The 25,017-nt window shown below is 39.1% G+C and overlaps 1 protein-coding gene across 4 annotated transcripts in view; it reads left to right on the top strand.

The window, feature by feature from the left end:
• gli3 (GLI family zinc finger 3) overlaps positions 1-25,017 on the top strand; it is a 156,493-nt gene that overhangs the window by 60,286 nt on the left and 71,190 nt on the right. For all 4 annotated transcript variants that reach the window (XM_024280157.2, XM_024280158.2, XM_024280155.2 and 1 more), the window contains one exon: positions 23,355-23,460. In XM_024280157.2, the coding sequence (XP_024135925.1) occupies positions 23,355-23,460 (106 nt within the window). The remainder of the gene's footprint in view (positions 1-23,354; positions 23,461-25,017) is intronic.

Here is a 25,017-nt window from a genome sequence, read left to right as displayed (position 1 = left end):
GCCAAAGTAGCTAGCATGCAGCTGAAATATTAGCTAAAGTCCAAATTAGCCTAAAAAACGAACAAACAAACAAAAAAATCCCAATTTAGCCAAAATAACTAGAATTCAGCTGAAATATTAGCTCAGAGAACAAAAAAAAAATCTTTATGTTAACCAAAACAACTATCACGGAGCTGAAATATTAGCTAAACTCCAAATAGCATAAGAAACTAAAAAAAAGTCTAAGTTGGCCAAATCAGCTAGCAAGTAGCTGAAATATTAGCTAAATTCCAAAGTAGCCTAAAAAAACAAACAAACAAAAAAACAAAACTAATTAGCCAAAATAGCTAGCATGCAGCTGAAATATTAGCCAAACTCCAAAATACCCTAAAAAAACATAATAAATGCCAAAAATAGTCCAAAAAGCTAGCATAATCCCTTCATAACTTTCAACTTTACTACACTCTGACTCCATATAATATGTTATAAATATAAAGTAATGTCTAATCGTGGCAGCCATATCTGACACCAATAAATAACAAACCTGGAAAAAACTGATTTTTTGGGGTATGTCACAGTAGTTGTCACAGAAAGTAGTACTCTACATTTGGTCCTCTCCCTTGGGGAGTGGTGAACTACAGATTGAGGGGTGCTCTGGAACCATTGGTTGGTTGAACCCCCCAATCCAACCCCTAACTGCTGAGTGTAAACCTGGGAGCCACTGATCCCAGTTTTAGAGTTCTGAGCCATGGATTTGAATTCATGATGCCTCCCAGTATCAGGGCAGAGAGTCTACCACAAGGTCACCGAGATAGATCTGGTCCTATACTCTGGTCCCTTTAGGCAAAATGCAGTTCACCTTTGGCACGTTTTTTTTATTTTTTTGTATTTCAGTTTCAGTTACTATTAAGGTTTGGACTTTGAGAATTTAAACAAGAGAGAAAAGTACGAAAAAGTTCATTTCATTTTAAGGTGTAGTAAGATTGGAAAGAGCCTGGCTATACAATACGATATACGTCTCACAATACGATACGTATCGCGATATATCCCAAGACGGTCCCAGAGCAATTCTTCACCTTTTGTAATAAAATTTTATTTAATGATCACAACATTAAGCAATCTAACTGTATACTAATACAATAGGGCACAGAGTTTTGGTTCGGTACCCATCCCAAGCAAAAACTAAGTATGTCTCATAACAAACAAACTGGTTCTCGCAAGATCTCGCTGTTGTGTTGGTCACGGTGTAGAACTGCTCAAACAAGCTCAATGTGCTGTACTGCCAACTAGCGGTCAAAGGTTTAGGTGGAAAACAAAAAGTAACATGCTGAAAGATGCTCATAAATATTTAAATATTGTCTTGTCAGCATTTTAGAATTGATACACCAAACAAAATATCGCGATATATCGATTTTTTCCCTACACCCCGTGTAGTGAGGAGTTTCACAGCAACAATGAAACATTTTAACGCTTCTTCATTTATTAAAATATTTGATAATTAGGGAATGATTAGATGATTTGTCTTTGTGTAACAAAACCACAAACTTTTTTTTTTTTGCTCTTCCGAAAGCATACTGAAAAAGAGACTTTGACTTTTTGACCATATTTTATGGGCGTCTGCTTAAACTGTCCATTGAACTTTTGTAAATGGTCTCCTTTTAGATCCTGTTCTTACATTTGAACTAAATTCTTTCCATTTTTACACTTTTAACTGTCAATATTCTCCTTAAAATTTTGATTCAAACTTTAGAAATAGTTCTAAATCTATTTAATTCAGTGGTCTACATTAGATTGTCAACATAAACGCCTTTTGAAACATCCAATACCTTCATAATCACTGATTTAGTCGTCATTATTTCTGAGAAGTAGTCACGACAACCATTTACATGAATGCCTTTGGCCTTTTTGATATCTCCAGCTTGCATTGATAAATAAAATATAAACTCTGCTGCAGACGGTGTTTATAGACTTCATAGATTTGTCTCTGTTTTCTGCTTCTGGCAGCTTTACTCTGAATTAACAACACAAACAAAAAATGTCGGATGGAAGCAGCATTCAGACAGGCGTGTCTGTGCATCTTTTGTTTTTAGCTAAATTTAAGCCTGATGGCTTCTTCTTCTTTACATTGTAATTTTACAGCAAATTTTATAAAATATATTTGATTTCTCCACTTGAAAAATGATCTTCTTGTCATTTATGCTGCAACATCCACCATAAGACTTTTAGAAAACTTTTATTTTGAAAGTCAAAGAAGTGTATTCTTACACTTAGGGCTTGTTAACTGCAGTTCTCAATCTCTAGCTTAGCAGAATGACCCGAAAATAGTGGAAGAATAGAAGTCCAATTTATTTTGACCAATGAGCCATCTTGTTCTTAAAGACCACTCTCTGTTTTTAACACGTTTTTGTGCCAGTTTCATAAATATAGTTGACATATATAAAGAAAATTCTATTTTATTTCTACTTTGTTTTAATTCTAGTTTATTTTCTTGTGTTGATGCCCTTTGGGCAAGGTCTCCACTGAAAAAGAGATCTAATCTTAATGGGATTTCCTGGGAAAATAAAGGCTAAATAAATAAAAAATAATAAAATTAGAATTAAAATTTAATTTGAGCATTTTTTTTAAATTCAAATTCAGTTTGAATCTGTTTAAAAGGCAGTCTTTGTGACTTAGAAAATATTCTGGACAGACTGCAAGCAGGAGAGAATGTGAACAGAGAGCTCTCAGGAATGAAGAGGAAGAGGGGGTGGGGTTGCCCTGTGCCAAAAAAAAAAATCTGAATGTTTTGAAAATAGATTAAAAGATAATCCAGTGTAAAGATGATCTATTAAGGATTTAATTGCGACTATTCTGATTGAATTAAGGCAGGACTGTCAAACTCAAATCGCACAAGGGGCCAAAATCCAAAACACACCTTAGGTTGCGGGCCGAAGAGGATAAACGTTTATTAAAAACACTAAAACTAAATTTTTAAAACTTTAAAACCATAACTTTTTAACATAGCTATGAACTAAATATATAGCATTACCTGTGATGATGCTAGTGTGAATGCTTTTAGCTGAATTTGGCCACTGAAGATGTTAGTGCTGATAGCTGAAGATGCTGAAATTAATAGCTAAAAACACTAAAGCTGATAGCTGGAAATGCTGAAGGTGATAGCCAGCTGAAAAAATAGCCAAATGCCAAATTAGCCTAAAAAAAACACTTTGCTGAAACAGCTAGCATGTTCCTGAAAAAAATAGCTAGGCTTCAAAATATCCTAAAAAACAGAAAAAAAATCCAAAATTAGCCAAAACAGCTAGAGTGTTAACTCCAAAACAGCCTAAAAAGCAAAACAAAGAAAATAGCGTGTGGCTTCAATATTAGCTAAACTTCAAAATACCATAAAAAACATAAAAAGTAGCCAGAACAGCTAGCATGAAACATTAAACTCCAGAATAGCCTAACGAATCTTATTGAATGCCAAAATAGTCCAAAAAGCTAGTATAATGCCATTTTTTTAAACTTTAAAACTGTAACTTTTATTCCAGAATAAATCAATTTAAACATTAAATAATTTTCAATATTTTACTCTCCATAAAAATATATTTTGTCAAAATTATACAAGTTAGAAATAAACGCAAGATAAAATCGAGACATTAATAACAATAAAATAAAATGATCTGGAGGGCCAGATATAATTATCTGGAGGGCCGGATCCGGCCCCCGGGCCTTGACTTTAACACATGTCATTTAAGGTTTCAGGTATAAATTGGTGAAATCAAAATACAAAGTGTGTTCTCAAACCAATTACACTGAAAGCTAATTAAATAAAACACTTTTTAGATTTTTACAAAATAAAAATGGCCAAATGTGGCTCCTTTATTGACGTTTCTCTGTGGTCTCTCTGATCCGTCCGGCGCTCTGAAAGACTTATGATCTGAGATGAAAGCGCTGCAGTGTAAAACACCTCCTTCTGGCCTCAGGTGTTGAGGATGTGGGGCGTCCCCGAAGGCGACGCGTTCATTCTGTCTGATTGAACCCAGTACCGCAGCTCAGTCCCCATGAGCTTTGCCGGTCTAAGGGTCAGCGGAACGAAAGGGGTCCCCTTAAACCTGTCCCCCCCTCCCAGCTTTGAACCAGAAGCCTGTAGCGTCTGTCACCACTCCTGCACCACAAGGTGTAAAGAGCCACACAAACACACACAGCTTTGACTCCACTCACTATGAGGGCTTTGTCACCATCTAAATTCATCCCAGGTGCGCCTGTGTGATGGAGAGGGGGCAGTAAGCCTTTGTGCTGCGCTTGCACACAACGGCGTGCCACGCAGCAGACAACCAGGTAAATCAGATTACCCGTCGCACCGTTGTGTGTCAGTGTTTAATGTGCCTAAATGCGACGGCACCTGCAGCCTCCCCACACCTGGCCGCCGGGTCGTTAACTCGAATCCCGGGTAGATGTGGGAGTTGAGAAATGAGAAGAGAGCAAAGAGGGGGGGTTTATCCTCGGGGTAAATCTCTGCTATTCACCCGGACTTGCGATCTCCCTCTTCTCTTACGTCCTTGGCCTCAGACTGTGTTTACTCTGCTTTTTACACCCACTTCAGCGCAGAAAAGAGGAGGCACCACGGAAACATTACCCCCATTGTTAGGACTCGCTAATCGTGGCGATGCCAGCGTCTTAGCTTCCTTTCTTGGGCAAACACTGGATAAGAGTCCATATCCTCCTTACCACAACTCTAAGACATGGGGCTTTGCTGGAGGATCAGAAGAAAGGATTGAGATGAGGATTAATGAGCAAGAAGGCTTTTTAAAAAGTCTTAATTGTTTAAAGGAGTGAATGGGAGGCACGGCGCTGACATGTGTTTACATTGTGTGGTGGTCAGTGGTCCTGCGGTAACGGTGAGCCCACTTCCTGGCATCTCTACTTCCTCCTCTTTTTCTAGACGGCGAGCTTTTTGGTGACAATAGCGATTAAAAGCCGCACTGGAACACCAAAGAGGAGAAAAGGGAAGAATGGAAAAGATATACAATAGTTCCGTATTCCTAATAACTTTACCATTGAGCCTCTTAACAGATCCAGCCCATATCTTGGAGCTAAAGCTCTAACGCTAAAGCCTTCCTGACCTTGAATGATCTCAGGCATTCTCAAAAAAAAAAAAAAAGTTAGCAGCAGTCAAAGTTGGAAGCTTCTGACTGGATGTGTTCCATGTACTGAAGCAGCCAATCAGAAAAACTTCATTGTTGATGTAAAATTCCTCTCCAAATACTTCAAAAACAAGTAAAAAAAACCTAGAAACGGGAGACAAATCTTAAGACAAAAGTAAGTAAAAAGTAATATTAGCAAATCACTTTTACTTATCAAGAAATCCAATCATAAGAGGAAGTACTGTTAGAACTACTACAAATACAATGTTATACAGACTAATAATACACACTTTTTGCTAGTCCTAAGCAAATCATTTGTACTTTTTTGAGTTTTTATTAACCTAATTGTAGTTTATTTTGATGAAAACTAGTTAAAAAGTGACTCATTTTAGAAAAAAATGAACAAAATAAGAATCCTAAAACAAATTGGTTCGTTTTAATTAATATATATAAAATCTAAGACAAACACTTATTCTTGGAACATAAATCTAAATTTTTAATTTCAAAATAATGACAATGAATACAAGTCAAATTTGAATGAAACTTTCAAATAACTTCCTTAAAATGGAGCCAAAAATGACAGTAAAATTTGAAGTTTTTTTTCTTTTGTCAAAGTTTGGAGCAAATTGATTTGGACTAATTGTAATGATAATTTGATTTTTTTTTTTTTTAAGATCCCAGCAATAAATGTGACCAAAAAAGTTTTCAACTGTGTTGTTTTTAAAAAAAAAAAACATTTCAACCCAATACAACATCTTAAAAAATATTTTAAATCTTTGAAAGTATGGAGAAGTGGTGCTGTTTCTGGAGAAATGTTCTTCTTCAAATTAGTTAAAAATATAGAATGCAACATGTTTTTTCTCACGTTATAAGCGAAATAATCTAGTAGAATTTTGAGATTTCTTACAATGAAGTGATAATGTCCCGCACTTAAGACAGAATATTTTGAAGTGAGCTATAAAACACTCATATTTAAATACATACCTTTAGTTATTTGACATATTGTATTTTAAACTAAGTGTGTGTTGCTCAAAAGGAGTTCTTGAAAGTAGACGTTTTCCTACATATATCATTTAGTCCAGCTATCCTTATTTACAAGCTGTAATCATTGAATGACACATTTTGAGATAGATGCATCCTTAAAATTATGATTCAAATTAAACTTTGTAGTTTACATAAATCAAATAAAAACATCTACTTTAAAACAAAATACAGATTATTTCACTAGATGTTTTGAGGATCAAAATGACCCAACAAGAAATATTTAAGATTTATCATCTCAAAACAAGTCATATCTTACTAAAAAGTTTATATTAAGTGATTTTTGTCTTAAATCTAACATAATAAGATACTTAAAGACACAAATACTTGGTGAAATTTAGTGCTTTTACAGTTTAAAGGTTGATTTTCCGGAAAGAAAAGTCTTTGGTTGTTTGGTACTAATTGAACAGAGAACAGAGTCTCATCTGCAAAAAGGAAGTTGTAAAGGTTGTTGGGGTGGAGGGACTCTTCTGAATTTGAATTCAAAGAACAAACTTGATGGTCTCTTGTTGGTGTAAATGTGACAACTGTCTGAAAAGCAGGTTCAAACACCCCCCTCCACCCCCAGTGAAGTGGGGAGTTGAGAGCAAAGCCCGGGGTGAGAAGACACGTGCCGGTTTCAAGGGTAAGTGTTGTCTTTGTGATTGTTTCAATATTGGCTTTTTGAGCGCGGTGGCTCGGCGGAGTCCCCCAGCGGTGCGCCGGCGTGGAGGAGCCTGGGGCACACTGCAGGCAATGGAGAGGGATCCCTTCCATCCACCTCCTTTCATCAAGAAAGAACAACATGGGCCTGCGCTCGGCTGCGGCCCCCTTGGTCCAGCGCACTAGGGATAATCAGATGATCCCCTTTTATTCAGCTTATTAGAGGCATCTCATGCTGTAAGATAGAAAATATTCTCACATGCTTGTGCCCTCTTTGTAGTGCTGGATGATTTAAGAGGGTTAAGCAGAGTTTGAAGGGCCTCAAGAATGCACTTTCATACCATCTTAAGGTCATGTGCTGCTATTACCACAAGGCTTACGAGTGTGAACTGAATATCTGGACATAATGGCAGTCCTCATTAACAATGACAAGATTAAATGTGAAGGAGCTTAGAAGAATTAAGAAGAATTTGTGGAGATCTGAAGAAGGAATACTCAGCGTTTCTTAATATCAACCCTCCGACATCTGTCACTGCATTTAACTTCTTTGCAAGTGTGATTGGTTAATCAGTCGAGTCACAGAAGCAAGTGAAAACAATGGCACTTTGTTGGTGCGAAAGGGCTTAAGACGAAGATTTGTTGTGTCTTGTCCTTCCAAGAGGAGAGCCGCAGTAAACTCTGCTGGCAGCAGGAACATGAAGCGGCAAGACCAGAAGACTCATGGGGGCTTCTTCCTCCTCGCTGTCGGAGAACATCTTCAGCTTTTTACTCACCCTGTAGCAGGATAATCACCTCTGCATGTTGACGTTTGTTTCCTTGAATCCAAACCTCGTCCTACATTTGCATTTCCCGCACATGCATCGCAGTAAATAGTGCTCGGCGATATGGAAAAACCCTTACTATATTACAATTATGATATATGAAAATAAAGTATATTTTCAGTTATTCTCTGAAAAAAAAATAGCTTACTTTTCTGACCATTTTAAGTTACACATAACTGAATAGTCACAGTTGATTAGTGCGGGACGATAAGGAAAAAAAGTCATATATTACGATATACATTATTTTAGATCACAATAACGATATATATCACGATATACAACAATAAAGTATATTTTCAGTTATTCTCTAAAAAAAGAAATATCTTACTTTTCTGACTGTTTTAAGTTACACATAACTGAATAGACACAATTGTCTAGTGCGGGGCGATATGGAAAAAAAGTTGTATATCACGATATACATTATTTTAAATCACAATAACGATATATATCACGATATACAACAATAAAGTATATTTTCAGTTATCCTTTGAAAAGACTGTCTTAGCTTACTTTTCTGACTATTTTAAGTTACACATAACTGAAAAGTCACAATTGAGAAACAAACATTTTGATGCACCAAAATAAATCAAATGTGAAGTGATGTGATATACAGCAGCCTTCACATTTGTTTCAAAAACCAAAGGTATTTATAAGTATTTTTTGAAAAACATTTTTTAAGGTGCACAACAGTTTCAAGTTTTTGGATAGAAAAACAGATTTTTGCACAAAATTCAGCTGAAACTACATCAATTCCTGTAACTAAGAGTTACCAAAACAATATAAACAAATATATATATATATATATATATATATATTTTCCAAAACTTATGCCAGTAAGCGGAACTTCAATCTTGCTAGTTTTACTATGAAAACAGGAAGCTTCACTGACACTTTATTTTGAAGATTTGTTTACTTCCTGTGATAGTAGCGCTGCACATTTGGGTTTATTTTAGTTTATAAAGTAAAATCCAGCATTATTACATTATTACATTGACCCAGCAACCTTACCCCTGGTTTACAATGGATGTGGAAGTGCCGCGGAACCGAGGCCTTTTCCATTCGGCGCCCTTGTGAACTTATAGTGTGGTTCACACCAGGCGCGGAGCACCGCGGTCCTCCGTGGAAGGCTTGGGCCATGTAGTCTTATCTTAATTTTTGTGGAATTTCCTTGCGCGATAGAAGGTTTGTTGTGTTAGCATCGGCGCGGTAACACCCTCCTTGCATAGCCTACATATTGCCGTCTTCTCTTCCGCGTCGGACATCTTGAATCCAAAATACAACCAAATCTCAGTCTTACCTGAAAGTGCTTCTTCTTGTGCTGCCTGCATCGTCTGTTTCAATTCGTAAAACCACGAGACAGAGTTTCCTTGTGAAGAGTCTCTTTAATTTGTCTTTATTTTCACTTATATACATTCACCCACATGGAATGTATCGTCATATCGGCCAGCACTAGTGGTGACGATAAGCACCTCATCCCTACAGCCAACAACCAAATCTTGGCTCTTGTCTCTGGAGGGCCACAAGTACTTATTGTTCAACACATTGAGGGGGCTGATGAACACAGCCTTAATTAAAATGTTTCAAGCATGCTGGTGAAATGCGAGATACCTCTGGAGGGAGGAGAACTGGCTGTGGGTGTTACAGACCGAGCCTTAGAAGAGCAAAAGAGACGAGGAGGGGGTGTAACAAAGCAGAAAATGGAGAAAGACATAAAAGAATGGCAACTCAAGGAGGTCAGGCCCATCACAGGCTTTAGTGTTGCCTTCAAAGATGCCTGGGACAGGTGGCAGCTCCAGACAATCTCGCGCCACAGAGCAGCATCCTCTCAGGAGGAGATAAGGGATTCCACCATCCAGGCATGCTTTCTTTCCGACTCCTGCCTCCTCAGTTCTCACATGTTCTCCTGCCACCCCCCTCCCGATCTGGAGGACTCTCCCTGACGTGCTGCTTTGATGTGGCTCGCTGCGAGCGGGACAGCTGGAAGCTGCAGCGCCGTGCCGGGCCGCCGGCGGGCCGTTGGGATTCGACAGGATTGCGGCGGAGTCTGCCGGGGCTCTCCGGTGCCCGACACTTTCAGGTCTCATTAAAGCTCTGCGGCAGGGTTAATCCGCTTTAAAGTTTACACGGGCTTCAGTTTGTCTCTTCGCCCAGACTGAGGGAACCCCTGGGCACCACCTGCGTGACAAAGACTCAAATTACTGTAACACAAGTTCCATCCGCCTGCACTCCTACACTCCTCGTACTCTTCCCCATCCCTCTGTGCCTCTACGCGCCTCTTTCTCCTCTTCCCTTCCCTTGATAGTACCTAGGCTTGGTTGTAAGTCTTTTAGGATTATTTGGGTGGAATTTGTTGACAGGGGTGCAGTAAATGGATTACAACTTTGTCCTTGTTTTGGAATGCCGTGAGGAGGGAAAGGGGAGAGATCAGGCTTTGAATAATGAGAGCGGCAGATAGAGCAGGATTAACTGCAAGAATTAGGAGGACCATGCAAGAGTGAGAAAGAGGGTAAAACAGAGGGTATTTGCTCCGTACATCAATGTAAGGAGCGCAGAGACGGAGGGAAAAAAGGGGGAGAATCAGAGAGTTCCAGATGTTGAGGCACTCAAAAGATCTTAATTGGTCCAAAGGGCATCGGCCCCGCATCTGGTCCGGCAGAGGCCAGCAGTCATTTGTTTGATTGCTGTGACACTGGTCTTTACTCTGTGATACATGGTTTCCTCTGTTAGCCCAAATAATGGCCACTTTTCCCCTGAGGTCTGAGCAGACTCGCTCTGAGAAGACATTGAAAAAATAGAGGGGTAGGACTTGGAGGCAGTAGTAAAACATAGTAAAAGACTTCACTGGTGGTTGTGAAGCTTTAATATTAAAATCACAAATGCAAGACAATTTTTTAATGATTTATTTCCTACTCTGTAGCTACAGGCTTTCACAGCTCTGAACAAAGTATTCAAATCAGCTTGTAATTATGAACTTTAACGCTTTGGGATTTTGTCAAAAAGAGACGTTCCAGAGCTCGTTTTCATTACTCCACTGTCTCCATATTTAAAAAACTAGTTACAACTGCTCTTATAGGTGGATATGGGCTGTCTGCGGGTTAAACAAGTGGTCTTCACAAAATATCCAGGTCCTGGACTGTTGGTGAACTCATGAAGAGAAAATGTACATACTGAATTTTCCTGTGGACATGGTGCAAGTGACAGGTCATAGTGATTGATTTTAGGGCTTTTACAATTAATTGACTATTAAATTAGTCATCGACTATTTTAATAGTCAATTATCCCGTTACTTTATATTATATGGAGTCAGAGTGTAGTAAAGTTGAAAGTTATGACATTCTGCTAGCTTTTTGGACTATTTTCGCATTTATTAAGGTTTTCTAGGCTAATTTGGAGTTTAGATAATATTTCAGCCACATGCTAGCTATTTTGGCTAATTTAGGATTTTTTTCAATTTTTTAGGCTAATTTGGAGTTTAGCTAATATTTCAGCTACATGTTAGCTGTTTTGGCTAATTTAGGATTTTTTTCCATTTTTTAGGCTAATTTGGAGTTTAGCTAATATTTCAGCTACATGCTAGCTATTTTGGCTAATTTAGGATTTTTTCCGTTTTTTAGGCTAATTTGGAGTTTAGCTAATATTTCAGCTACATGCTAGCTATTTTGGAAAACAGAGGCTTTTTCAGATTTTTAGGCTAACTTGGCACTCAACTAATATTTTAGCTAGCTATCAGTTTCAGCATTTTCAGCTATTAACTTCATGGTTTTCTAAAAAAATAAAAAATAAATAAAAAATCTATGAAAATACGTGAAACCGTGAATAAGCGGGGGAACACTGTCCAGCCTTACTGTTAGGCCGAATTCAAATTCTTCTCCAACATTTAGCCCCCCCAAGTGGAGAGTCATGGAAAAATAGTGTCTTCAAATTCAGACGACCCTACCCCTCTATGACGTCATCAATATTTGCCGATCAACCACTTTAGCGTGTAGCTCAGAAAATAAATAATATTGTTTTTATATTACTTACATTTTAGTGTAAACTTCTGTGCGTCAGAGCACACCCACATAAAGAAATTAGTTTCTTTTGGACTATTTCGGACACCCCTACCCCTTCAAATACACTTACAAAAGAAGGGGTAGGCGAGGAATTCGGCCTTAGAAATGAGAAAAATTAATCAAAGCATAGTTTGTATGGTCATCTTTCTACTACGAGCACTTACATATCAACCAGTAACTCCCGGTGTATGCAGCACCGTACGACAGCATTACCCAGACGTCAGAAGTGCGTACAATTTACTTTAGTCTTACGAAAACTTTACTATTGACTTACCACACACATGACATTACAGTAGTACGTTCCATTTTCACAACATCCCCTAAACTCCTGCCACTCCTCTCTATGGACCTTCTCGACCCTGACAACCCAAAAAACCTTATCGTCCATATTAATCAAGCCACTGTACAGTGCAAATGGCTAAGATGAAAGTTATGTACAGACAAGGTTTTAAGAACATGCAAAATGCAGGTTCTTGAATGTGCATATACCTAATAGCATTCACACTGGACAAGCAGGGTGGGGCTTCCTCTTCCTTTTCTTTGTTTTTCTTGTTTCCCAAGTTGGAAGAGGCTTTGTGTGAAGATGTCAAAGAGGTGCAAATCTGATTAATCTAATTAATTTATCCTACATGATCAATCACCAAATGTGAATTCAAGGGAACGATATCCAGACGCCACTACCAAATCTGAGTCCTTAATTGGTTAAAGTTTGACCTGGTTTAATGCAACAAGCGTTCAATGGCTGCACAGTTTGTACGTAAAGACCGAAAACAGTCAGGAAACTTGTGTAACTATGTGTGAACTTGAGAGTTTTTGGCCTAAACATTGCCTTTTCCCTTTTTTGATTGTTTTCGTTGTTTTTTTGTAGCACGTCCAAGAAAAGACTGCTTTTCCTGAGCTCATCCTGCAGCCTTGAATTAGTTTTTTTTAACAAAAATTTTGAGCAATAATGCACAATCAAAACAAAAAGTACAGGTGAGAAAATGCTCGATGTGATGGATTAGTTCTTATACTTAAGACTAAGAAACAAAAAGGGAACTTAAGATGTAATTTAGCCAACAGTTATATGGCTGTGAGCTTCTGTCCAGTCTGTGTTGCTCAGCAGTTTCACCTGCTACAGCTGTTAATATATTTTAAGACAAACATATTTCAAAGGATAATCCAAGCTTTGTGGGATTTTTTTATGTACTGACCAAGTTCTAGATAAAGATGTCAAACATTGCACCAAAAGGATACAAATGGGACAGATGAAGAAATGTTTTTGTATCGACCAGAAATTGAATCTTTTTCGTCCTGGAGTTATTATATTTTACTTAAAAGTAGATAGACAGATGCAAAGTAAAAGACAGGAGCAAGGAGGGGGTAAAGAACCGATAAACTGCTGCCTGTTTCCTCATCTGGGTCAGGGAACAGGGGGAGCATGAAGGTACTAGAGTGAAGGGAGAGGGCCAGCCCATAGCTCTTTGTTCTGCTCCCCAGTTCACCCCAATCTGGGGGAAATTCTGCAAACGTTGGAGATAGATTGGCACTCCGTGGAGGCCCTCTGAAATAACCTTCACTCCCTGATCCATATGGTACAAGGAAAGAGAAGAAAAACAGAGTGTAAGTTGGGGTTGGGATGGAGCTGGAGGCCCCCTGGAAGGACCTTGTGCGTGCTTCGCTTCCCCTCTTAGGCAAGAAATCCTCATGCTGGTGTGCAATTTGTTAAGATTGACTCGGTAAATGTTTTGCAGATGCTTCAACACCGTGAAGCATCTGCGTGTCCTGCAGAGGCATTCGCATCTCAAATGAAAGGGCTTCAAAAATTTTGAAGAGACATTAATAAGTTGAGGGCGAAATCGTGTGTTCTGCGGTGAACAATCATGTTCTTAAAATTGTCAGCAGTGGCATGCGGAGATAACCTGAGTGAACAGCAGCTCCCACAGCAAATATGTATAGACTTGCACAACCACAAAGACGGGGCACCGACGGTCGTGCTAAGCCCTGACAAACAAATTACTCGTGACAGCGAGTAGCGATGGAATGTACATTTGAGAGCGAAAGCCTGTTATCCTCTCGTTGTCTCTCCTTTGCTGCCCTGCTTTTCTTCCGCACCATGTTAATTACTTTTACCCATCGAGAGGCCGTTTGCGTTTAAAGGGCGTGAGCGCAACCGAGCAAGAAAGGGATAAAACGGAAAGAAATCTATTGATTTACAGAGGAAGAGGACGGAGTGGGACCTGCCAGCCTGCCGCGTATGATGAATGGCAGCCTGAGCAGCCAGCGAATCTGTGACAATTTTCCTGTTATTTAACCTCCCCGCTCGCTTCCCTCACTATTGCTGAATAAAAGCCTGGCTTTTATCTTTCTGCGTTGCAATACAGTAGAAAATGCCCTGCACAGCGTGAACATTAGGGCTAATTTATACAGCGGTAATTAGGCCATTAGACCTGAAACAATCTGGGACCTGTAATTAAGCAAAGCACTCCAAAAGTCAACAGCAACTCCCATTGAGCTTAGCTAAACAGTCGCGGAAAGTGTTATTTACATGTTCAAACAGCTTGAGGTCTCACCGTAAGTAAACACGGTGGCTTTGGGGAAGGGGATTGATCACAGGGGGAAAATTTAGCCGCCGCAGAGGAGACAGCCTCCAAACTGCTTAAAGTGGTAGTCTGTTAAGAGTGTCTTCATGTTCGTGTCCAGCCAGCCTGACAGTGATCAGAGGGTCAGCGGCATATCTGTGGAGGAAAGAGCGACTAGACACATATATATATATAGATAAATAGATATATATATTATATATATATCTATATATATATAATATATATATAGATATATATATCTACAGATACAATATATATATATAGATATTATATATGTAGATATATATATCTATATATCTATATATATTATATATCTATCTATATATATAGATATATATATAAGATATATAGATATATATACCGTATTTTCCGGACTATAAGTCGCGGTTTTTTTCATAGATTGAATGTCCCTGCAACTTATACTCCAGTGCGACTTATATACGAATTTTTAATGAGATGAGATATGGACCGTAAGTCTAGAGTGCCCTCTTATGGTGATCTATGCAATTACTTTATTTACTTTAGTTATTCAGACGTGACAGAGAGGACAAAGAATTTAACGGATTTAGTGATATGGAGTGAGATTGCGTGCAATTAATTACAGTAAAGATACAAAGTTGATGAGTCTATAGTTAAATAAAACTGTTATGTTATATAAATGCTACACCTTTTCGTTTTTTTCACGATGCTAATATGTTAATATGTGTTGACACATATTCAGCCTGTTTTCTATTCACTTATGAATGATATAACTTACCTTCCAGGATGATGCAATATCGTTTTTTTCAACCAGTTTGTAAAATAAATTACTTGAAAAAATGCGACTTATACTCCGGTGCGACTTATGTATGGTTTTTTCTTCTTCATTATTCATTTTTTGGCCCCTGCGACTTATACTCCGGTGCGACTTATAGTCCGAAAAATACGGTATCTACATATATAATATATATATATATAGAGAGATATATATATCTATATATAATATATATAGATATATATCTGTATTATATATATATAGATATATCTATATAAAGTATAGATATATATCTATATATAGATATATCTGTATTATATATATATATAGATATATCTATATAAAGTATAGATATATCTATATATACAGTATATTATATATAAGGATATATTGTATATATAGAGATATATCTCTCTATATAGAATTTATTAAAGTTTTTACATTTTTAAACACTTAAAAATCTAAACAAACAGATTTTTACTGACATTTTTATTATTTGAGACAACTATTGGGATATAACCCCAATAGAAGTTTACATCTCTATTCTAGGCTTTATACTAGACAACCATTGACAAAAATGTAGTTACTGACATCAAACAACAAAACATGACATTTTTCGCCACATCCATCACAAGCGAAAAAAACTATTTTGTAACCACAAAACATATTAAATGTTGGTGTTCCAGCCGTGCATCATCTCCAAGAAGCACACACTGATCACAACAGCAGCAACACCACTCGCCGCTCCACTTACACACAAATTTGAGCTGTAATAAAATAAAATAAACTCATTATTGCATGAATTCCTCTGAAAAAAAATTTTGTGCATACATAATTAGAAAACAAGCATTAAAAACAGTTTTGACACTAGACTTTTGGTGTAATTTAATTTTTTTTACTGTTGGAAATCACTTTTTTCTAAAGCCAACTTCAAGTGGTCACTCGAGGAACTGCAATATTAGTTCTTTTCATGTCTTATTTTGTTGGGGAAGGGGGTCTCTTAGCAGTTACCTGGTTAACTGGCCTGGTTTAAACTAAAAAAAAAAAATTTTGTTCTGGTTCTTATAAAAAGGTACATTTACAAAAGCATAGAGTAAGATGTAGGCTGCATTTATGTTTATACCCACAAATGCATGAATGTTCCAATTTTAATATCCATGCATGCATAACCAGATAGAATGGCTGCAGACCTTGTTCCATATTTCTCTGATCTATGGCCAGTACGGCTTTATTCTATGTCTTGCAATAAAACCACATTCCCTTCTTTCTCAAATAAATACAATTTATTTGAATGGAAAAATACATGCAGGAATAAAGCTTACAGAGCTAAAGAAAAATCTGGGACAAGGGCTGAACAGAAGTTTTTCTCATCGGATCGTCTCTATTTTGTACAATGAAGTTGGAAAACTCTTCACGTTCAGCAAGGAGCGACGAGCTTTTAGAAATGCAAATGCATGAAGTGTCTTTCAGACGCAAACTGCTGTAAAGTTGCGGCGTAATTCGTCAGCCTCTCCGCAGACGAGCATGCTTAAGCTGTGAGATCATGAGCGAGGAAAAAGATGGCATAATGCAATCTGGCACGCTCAGCTTCTGCACAGGCTTCATATGTTCCACGTTAGCAGTTCACAAACCTCTGGAGCAGGCCTTTTCTCGCTCTGACTTAGTCACTTTTGACAGTCTGTCAGTGGCTCTTTGTGCGCGGATGGGAAGTGCAGCCTTTATGGAGGCGAGTTTCGTCCTTGGCTGCATGCGACACTTGGTTAGAGCGGAGGCAGCGAACCCTCACCAGAGCGGAGGAGAAAGCCAGCTTTAGCCATCAAGACAATAGACTCACAGTGCTGACTTGACAACAAAAAAAGAAATTGTTTTTATTATTGAAGCTCAAATCACGATTGCGAGTGACATCTTAAATTTTCCGCAGAAATCACATTGCATGCCTTCCAAAGCAGAGCGAACACCATTTGTGGGAACACTTGTATTATGAACAGAGATTAACCAGAAAGGACACCGCGGTTCATGTGCGTTATAGGTTTTTTATCCTCCCCCTTCTTTTTGAAATGACTCAAGCGTCCAATAAAGGACAAGGCAATTACCATCCTGTTTTAATGAAGCGGAGGCTGGCTTTTGGACCTGAGCTCACGGAGTTTGTGTTGAAGCAGAATTAATGAGCTTGGTCAAAGTTTGCTTCTAATTGCCCTTTCATTAAGACCCATTTGTTATCACGTCTCAATAGCTTCCGTGCCATTTCTTAAATGATTAAAACTAAAAAAAGAGGAAAAGTGCAGATGTAATAAGTTGAACTGAGGTTATTTAAATATTTGAACTTTCTGGAACTCTGTTTTTGGTGTTTGGTGTGGCATTATCTGATGATGGAGGATAAAAGTTAGCTTAAAATTGCATTTCTGTGTATTTCTTTATTCAAATTCTTTGACTCAGGAACAGACAAAAAATTCATTTTCAAAAAGATCGTATTTGTAATGTAGAAAATATACTGAATAGGCTCCATTCTGATTCATCCACTTGCAGACAAATACATCCATGTACGTCTCTAGTCCTCGTCTCCAATATTTGCTGCACTGGTAATGTTTGAGGGGCTATAAGCTAGAGATAGTAAACGGAGAGCTTTCAGCAATGGGGTTGGGAAAGGGGCGGGGTTGCCCTGCTCTAACGATCAAGCCCTCCACAACTCAGAGGTGAATTTCTAACAACTATTTGAACTGTGAAGAAACTACATCCTAGAAAACAACCCAGATTTTTTAATTTAGGCTAAAAACGGTAAACCGTATTTTACGCATATAAGACTCACCGTCAATAAATTGTCTAATTTTGACAAAAGAGTCCAATTTAAGTCCATTTGTCTGTCAGACTTTATTAACTGGATTCACAGTAACCTTATAACTTATTTGTAAAATGCCATGTTAGCCACGATAGCTACGTTAGCCACGTTGGCGTATTCACAATAGCTGTAACTCCCAACCTTGTTTGCAACATGTAAAAAAAATCAGACTAATACTGCTAAAGGAAATGTTAATGTGACTACGCTAACTAATAGCCTAACAATGCAACACTGCTACATGTTAGCCACGATACATACGTTAGCCGCTTAAGTGTATTTACAATAGCTGTAACTTACGACATTTGCAACATGTAAAAAAAAAATAAAACTTTTACCACTAAAACAAACAGTACTGTGACTACGCTAACTCCTAGCCTAACAATGCAACACTGCTACATGTTAACCACATACGTTAGCCACTTATGTGTATTTACAAAAGCTGTAACTTACGACATTTGCAACATGTAAAAAAAAACTAACTTTTACCAGTAAAACAAACAGTGCTGTGACTATGCTAACTCCTAGCCTAGTAAGTAACACGTAAAAGAACACAGTGCGACACTGCTACATGTTAGCCATGACACATACCTTAGCCACGTTAGCGTGTTCACAATAGCTGGAACTCCCAACCTTGTTTGCAACATGTAAAAAAATCAGACTTATGCCGCTAAAACAAACGTTACTGTGACTACGCTAACTCCTAGCCTCGTTAGTAAGACGTAAAAAAACATCAAAACTGCTACATGTTAGCCCCGTTTGGGTATTTCTTATAACATGTACGCTTGTTTTGAACTCGTGGAGAAAAAAAAAAGAGCCACAGAAAATTACAGAATTCATATTTAAAAACCTCTGAGAAGGCCTTTAAAATACCTCAAAGGACGATCCATGAACGTATCCAGTCAAAGCTGTACTTCCTGGTTTGATTCTTGAATTTGTCAGTCTTTGTTTATAACAATCAGTGTGAAACAAACCAATGTGATTACATCACTGCTTCTGCTGTCAAATCTGAAAGCTCTTTTCTGCACTGAAGAACAAAAATCATCTGAATATTCAGAGTAGAGGGAGTAAACAGTTAGAAGTCTCCACAGGAAACAGGGCAGATGGATTGCTGCATAGAGGTTGCCCTTCACTTTCTGTGTGACTGTACTCCCTTTAGTACCGAGGGCCAGTTTGCCTTGCTAATGGAGAAGCGTGGCGGTGTGAAAGAGGCAGCCGGCTCTATTTAGACAGGACTACGGTAAAGTAAACTTTTAGTTGGGTTTAAACAAACCTCGTTGGAAGGGAAATGCCGTGCAGCTAAGTCATGGGTAACGGGGAGTGATGATGGAATGAGAAAAAAAGGTCCAGCCTGTGCACAGGCCTGCGCTGAGTGAGCGGCTCCAGAGACATAAACAAAAGGGGGATCTGGGTAATTCAATGAGGAGTGGTTGACGTGGAAATGATGGTGTATGACTTTGTCTTGGAGATAATTTCAAGACTTGTAATTTCGTTCCTAATCCCTCAACAAAACAGAGGTTAGTGTAAAAGAATGTTGGAAGCTTTTTTTTGGTGCACAACACCTCCAGCTCTTGTACACCCGAAGGTTCATTTCCAAGTCTGACAGCTCTGAGCCGTTTACTCGTGCAGGAGTGAGATGTGGAGAGTAGACAGATCCGTTTCCCTACCACCAGCCCTTCCGCCATCCCAGCATCCCCTTATCCCTCCCTCCCTCAGCAGCTCTGGAATCTGCCAGCTCAAGCCGAGCCAAAAAAACAGAGTCATCAGGAGAAAACTATCAAACAGACAGAGTCAGAGTGGTCAGATGCTTGCCAGAGCTTTATGGGGGAGGCTTTTACCACTTATCTCTGTTACTGTGAGCTCAGGATAAAAAAACTCTTGCATGTTTTCAGCAAACTTTATTTTCACTCGCTGAACTTTCTAAAGTGTTGTGGGTTATATTTATAGCGGTAAATGAGTATTTTTCTACCATATACCCTTAAAAGTTGCCAATCGGTTGTTTTTAGGGTAACAGCAAGCGTCACATTACCCCCCAAAATTCAGCAATTTATCATGTCAGAGCCAAATGAACGCTCCCCAGGGGATTACCACGGCTTCTGAGAAAACGGTAGCTGCATCAATTCTGTCTGTTCTCAGAACAACGTTCAGATTTCGTCAAAACTTGCATCATCCAGGTGTATTTAGGTGCTAGGAGATGCAAAAATGGGAGGTTTTGAAAGACGAGGCGTTTAACAGAGGAGAGATGCAATTTTTCATTGGGTTGCATCAGACAAAGGGAGTGATCTGGAGTGTCCACTACCATTGACTCCCATCGCTTCTTAATGGAAGACAGGTTTTTATTCTGATTCATCTACTTTTACAAAAACACCAAAATGTGAAAATATATAATACATTTTATATCATTTCATATGATACTGAGTCTAATCCTAAATGTAGTACACTCTTAAATGGCTTTGTTATAGTCAAGTGTGTGTTGTTGCAGTTGTTTCAGAACATTTTTGACCTAACAAACCAATTCCACTGGGAAAATAAAGCACACGGCACACTATTGGGTTATTTTTTCCTTGTTTTTTTTTTTTTAAAAAAGCTTGGTTCTAATGTCAGTGATTCTGTTAGTAACTTTCAGGCAGAATTTCTTTTGCTATAAAAAGTTACACCATCCCTTTTGCCGAGTAATTTTTACCTGATGTAATATACCCAATAAAAAGTTTTTGTCATAAAAAATAGATCAAAATATGACAACTCATGATAAATGATGTACTTATGTAAAAAAATGGAAATAAAAAAAACAGGAAGTTTCTAAAACATGCTTGAAAATTATTGAAAATTAGAAATTTGAGAACAAAAAATTCCTTAAAAAAAAAAAAATGATGCTTGAGACTTGGCCTTTGGTCCGCCCATTCCTGGAACATTTGAGACTTTACCCAGGAGCTTATGACACATTAAGAAAAATGCAACATATTAAAAATCATGTAAATATTTTGCTTTGGTGAAAATCACACGGCGATAGTGCTCTGGGGTTAAAGATGCCAGTGGAGGACAGGTATGATTATGAAAACCTTATAATCCTGTTGATACTTTTTGCAGATGATGTGGTTCTTTCTGTTACACTGAGCAACAATGTCCAGACTGAAGAACATCTCAGGTGTCTCTGTGTTTTATTCACAAGTAAAGGAAAATGATGGGTTCACACATCTTCAGTAATGTAGTAGACTTAACAGTTGTTAGGTTTAGTGAAGAAAGATTAGCTTCAAAAGTATGGCTTCCGATTACCAGCCAGTATTTCTTAATGGGATGACACAAGTCTTAGTTTAAACAAGTGGTAAAAATTCTACTTTAACTACTCCCTGAGGAGATAAAACCAACCAAAATGAAGCACCTTAATCCTTAGTCACATGCACCCATACAGGGGGTTTGACCCATCTGAGTTCTGCAGGTTTTGGGTTGGGGAGAGTCTTAGTGAGAAGCGGCCAAATCTTAAGTGGGGCGCAGGTGTATCTTGAAGCTCATACGGCCACCTCAAATGGAACATTCCATTGAAGTTAGTGATAAGTATATCATGTAAGTCTACAAATACTAGACTAATCACGTATTGGTGAAGCTGTCCTACGATTCTTTTATGACACACATTCGTCGTTAGTGAAGTATGAGTACTGGTTCCTTACTGACTATGCAGGAATGTGCATGATTCTCGCTAGTAATATGTAAATAGGACACCTGTAGGATGGTCACACAAACCACCCTCTGATTGTCTCTTTCCTAAATTCTAACAGTTGGGCCAGGAGGTTGCAAAGAGTGTGCACTTTTTCATGAACAACACTAAGGGGCTACTGGCGTAGTCCACGAAATTTGGGCGGTTGAAAGAAGGAGAAATTTGTACGACATGCCTGTGTTTCACCTTACTTTATTTACCCTTGCACGTTGTATTAGTGTTTTCTACAACTTGTTGCCCATTGGTGACCCATAGGAAAAATTGTCCATGACCATGTTCCCTTGAGGAGGAAAGTTGCTCGCAAAAGTATAATATTTTGGCACCGACTTATGAAAATACTCAAAGAAAATGTCTAAATATGAATCTTGAATAGCAGGCGATCTCTCTACACATTCATTTTCCTGAACTTTTGGACAGTTTTTGTAAATTCTTGTTGTGTGGATGTCCTTACATCGACACTTGTGCCTCTTCTAAAAATGCTCCCAAATGCCCTCTGGTGCAGCATTTCTCCGTTTTGATTTGAGATAGTACAGCAAGTTGAAGTGCAGCTCATGTGGTGATGGCCAGAATGTATGAACTCTCAGTATTTTCTCATGAATTGGTTGTTGGAAAGGCATCCTGATTGTCCTAATCCACGATTGTACCCCTCAGCTTCCCTGATTGTGTCCCTTCTGGGTTTGTTTAAGCAATTTGCAGAAGACCGCAAGATTGTCTCAGGAATCACACGGAATGTGGAGTCAGCCAATCAGCTCTTCTCTCCCTTTGCTCCATACATTCTTTAGGTGAAATAAAAAGGATATGATTTGATAGTGGTATCTAAGAACAGACTCATAGTTCTACAATTAGCAGATCTCCTCTCAATTCTTGTCGTTTTGGCCCAACGTTGCAACAGCCCTCCTCGAGAATAAATGAAGGATGAGGTAAGACGCAGACCTGCGCTCACACCTGCTGCGCCGCGCTGCGCTACAGCTGCATTTGTCACGGCCCGACACTTGTGGAGCCGCTTGGCACTCCGCAGCGTGACCATCTGCCCTCTTGGCTCAAATGTTTACAATCCGGAGTAAAAACACATAGCGAGCCGCCGCGGTCTTGCTGCGTGAAGTTATGCAGATGTTGAAACATGCTTCCCCTCGGGGTGCTGAGACACAACTTGGCAGCGGCTTCAGAAATCTGCAATAAACCGACACGTGTTCCAGCAGCGACATGTGAACGAGGGCACGATGTGTTTGTGAGAGATTCCCTTCTCAGGTTGAAAATCCACACTCATGGTTTGCTGGTTTTAAACTTTTCCGACATTAAATTGCAGCCTTCCTTTTTCGGTTTGAACCAAATTTGAGGTTAAACGATGAGTTCGTACACGTCTAGCAACAGTTTCATCTTCTGCGGTAAAAATAGACAAAAGCTTCCAAGCAAGTATTATGCAAATGTTTTGATGCTTTATCTGGAGGGGGGGAAAAAAGAAGCTTCTGGGTTTTTTGTGGCATTTGTGACAAAACAGAGCAACGGAAAAGGATGTTTTTGTTCTGGTTTTGTTCATTCCGATGGTTGTACTTCTCTGTGAGGGACCACATTATGCTTGGCACAGTAAGAAATGTGGCTGCTTTTCTTTTGGTATTTATCGGCGTTTATTTTGAGTTCACAAAGACGTCCTCGTCAAACATTGCAGAGCACGAGCTCAGTGGATTTAATGAGGTCTCATTTGGGTGGGTCTGCTGAAAGATAACCATCAACCATAAAACTGCTATTTAGATTGGAGGGGGGGTGAATTCACATGATTAAAAAAAGGTTTTGTCTCTGTTTCTGTTCTCACAGCGCAGCCACAGTTCTTCCCGTCCTTCCACCCTCCTGTGCCGATAGACGACAGACATACCCAGGGACGATACGTCTACGATCCCTCCCCCGTGGCCCCTCTTCACGTGTAAGTCTCTCAAATCGGTCGCACGCACTCCAGCAAAGACTGATCAGAACGCCGTTTGCCGACACAAACGAAAAGGCCGCTTCCCCTCCCCCGTGGGCGTCGAGCATCCTCCTCGCGGGCGCCGTTCTTTGCCTTTTTCAGGATCAAAGGCCGCGGCCCCGTGTGCGCCGCAACATGATCCGCATGTCAGAGACGCGCAAATGAACATGTGTCAGAGACATGAAAATGAGAGCGGGGCGACGGGAGCCTGGGAGCGCACAACTCTCATAAGAGCAGCGCTGTCAGGGAGGGGAAGGCGGGATTCTGCTGACATCTGCCCATCTCTGATGGACGGGACAGGGAGGGTCACTCCAATGAAAATCCTGTTTTTAACATGTTTGTGTGGCATTTTTCTTAAAAAAGAGAATACTTTTTTTTGTTTTTGCTTTTCCGAGTATTTCTCCTTTTGAATTACTGTCAAACAAACTGCCACAGACAGAACCCTCATCTGTTCCTAGTGTCTAGTTCAGGTTCTGGAGAAGAGAAGATGGTATCTTCACATTGACTGCAGTCAAATGAACCGCCGTTCACATTTTTGTGGTCAAATTTTGATTTTTGGTGTGAGTTTCATCCAATACTTCCGGTAGCAGGACTGAGAACGCTGGAAAATCTCCACCAGACTCCACGGAGCTTCTTGATGTGACCACGGAAATGTGAACGGCGGCTCATTTGACCGCAGTTGGAAAGGATTGTAAATCAATGAAAGAGCATTTTGATGTTAGCTTTGATTATTTTATCAAGAACTCTGAGAAACCAATGATTGAATGTATTGATCACAGTCAATAAACATTGGAGAATTAGCTAAAAGAGTCTTTGGTGAACTGGACGGAGAAAGAATCAGGATTTTGGAGGAAGTTCTGTCCATGAAGATCTTCACTTCCTTGTCTGAGCTGACATCCGGATCAGAACCATACGGCTGGACATTACCCATATTGCTTGATAATTTTATGTAGCAGCGGTTAAAGCGAAACAGAGAGCTAAAATAATCAGAAAAGTGGGTGATCAAAAGCCACGCCCCCTCAGAGGAGATTTTGGAAACAGAGACTTCAAATTAAGAGCTTTTTATGACATTTCGTTTGTGGGATTTTGGTTAAAAACTTCATAATCATAATTAAAACACTACTAGGAACGTTTTTTTTATTAAAATAAAAAAAAAATGTCATAGGGGGACTCTAAAGATCACTTTTCGTCGGCCTCTTCTACTCTCCTTCCTCCTCCATCATTCGTTTTATTTGCATGAAGCTGCTAGAAGATGCTCCATCGTCCTTGTTTCCTACCGGCAGACACCAAGGAAGCGATCAACGCGCGACGAGGACAAATTGGACGGGGCAGCTACTTGGGCCGCATTATGTTTGATATTCTTCATCATTATCAACTTCCCCCCGTTCTCCAACCTCCTCCAGGAGTCATATCTCTCCCTCGCCGATGTGCCGCTAAGCGTAATGAATTTTTTATGTCCCCAACCCTCCATCTCCGGCCCACCCCACCTCTCAACCTCCCGTCTCCAGCTCAGGGGGC

Source organism: Oryzias melastigma, linkage group LG20, assembly GCF_002922805.2.
Source record: "Oryzias melastigma strain HK-1 linkage group LG20, ASM292280v2, whole genome shotgun sequence".
NCBI lineage: Eukaryota > Metazoa > Chordata > Actinopteri > Beloniformes > Adrianichthyidae > Oryzias > Oryzias melastigma.
Note: the sequence above shows the minus strand (reverse complement) of the source record. Positions and strands in the feature narration are given on the sequence as shown.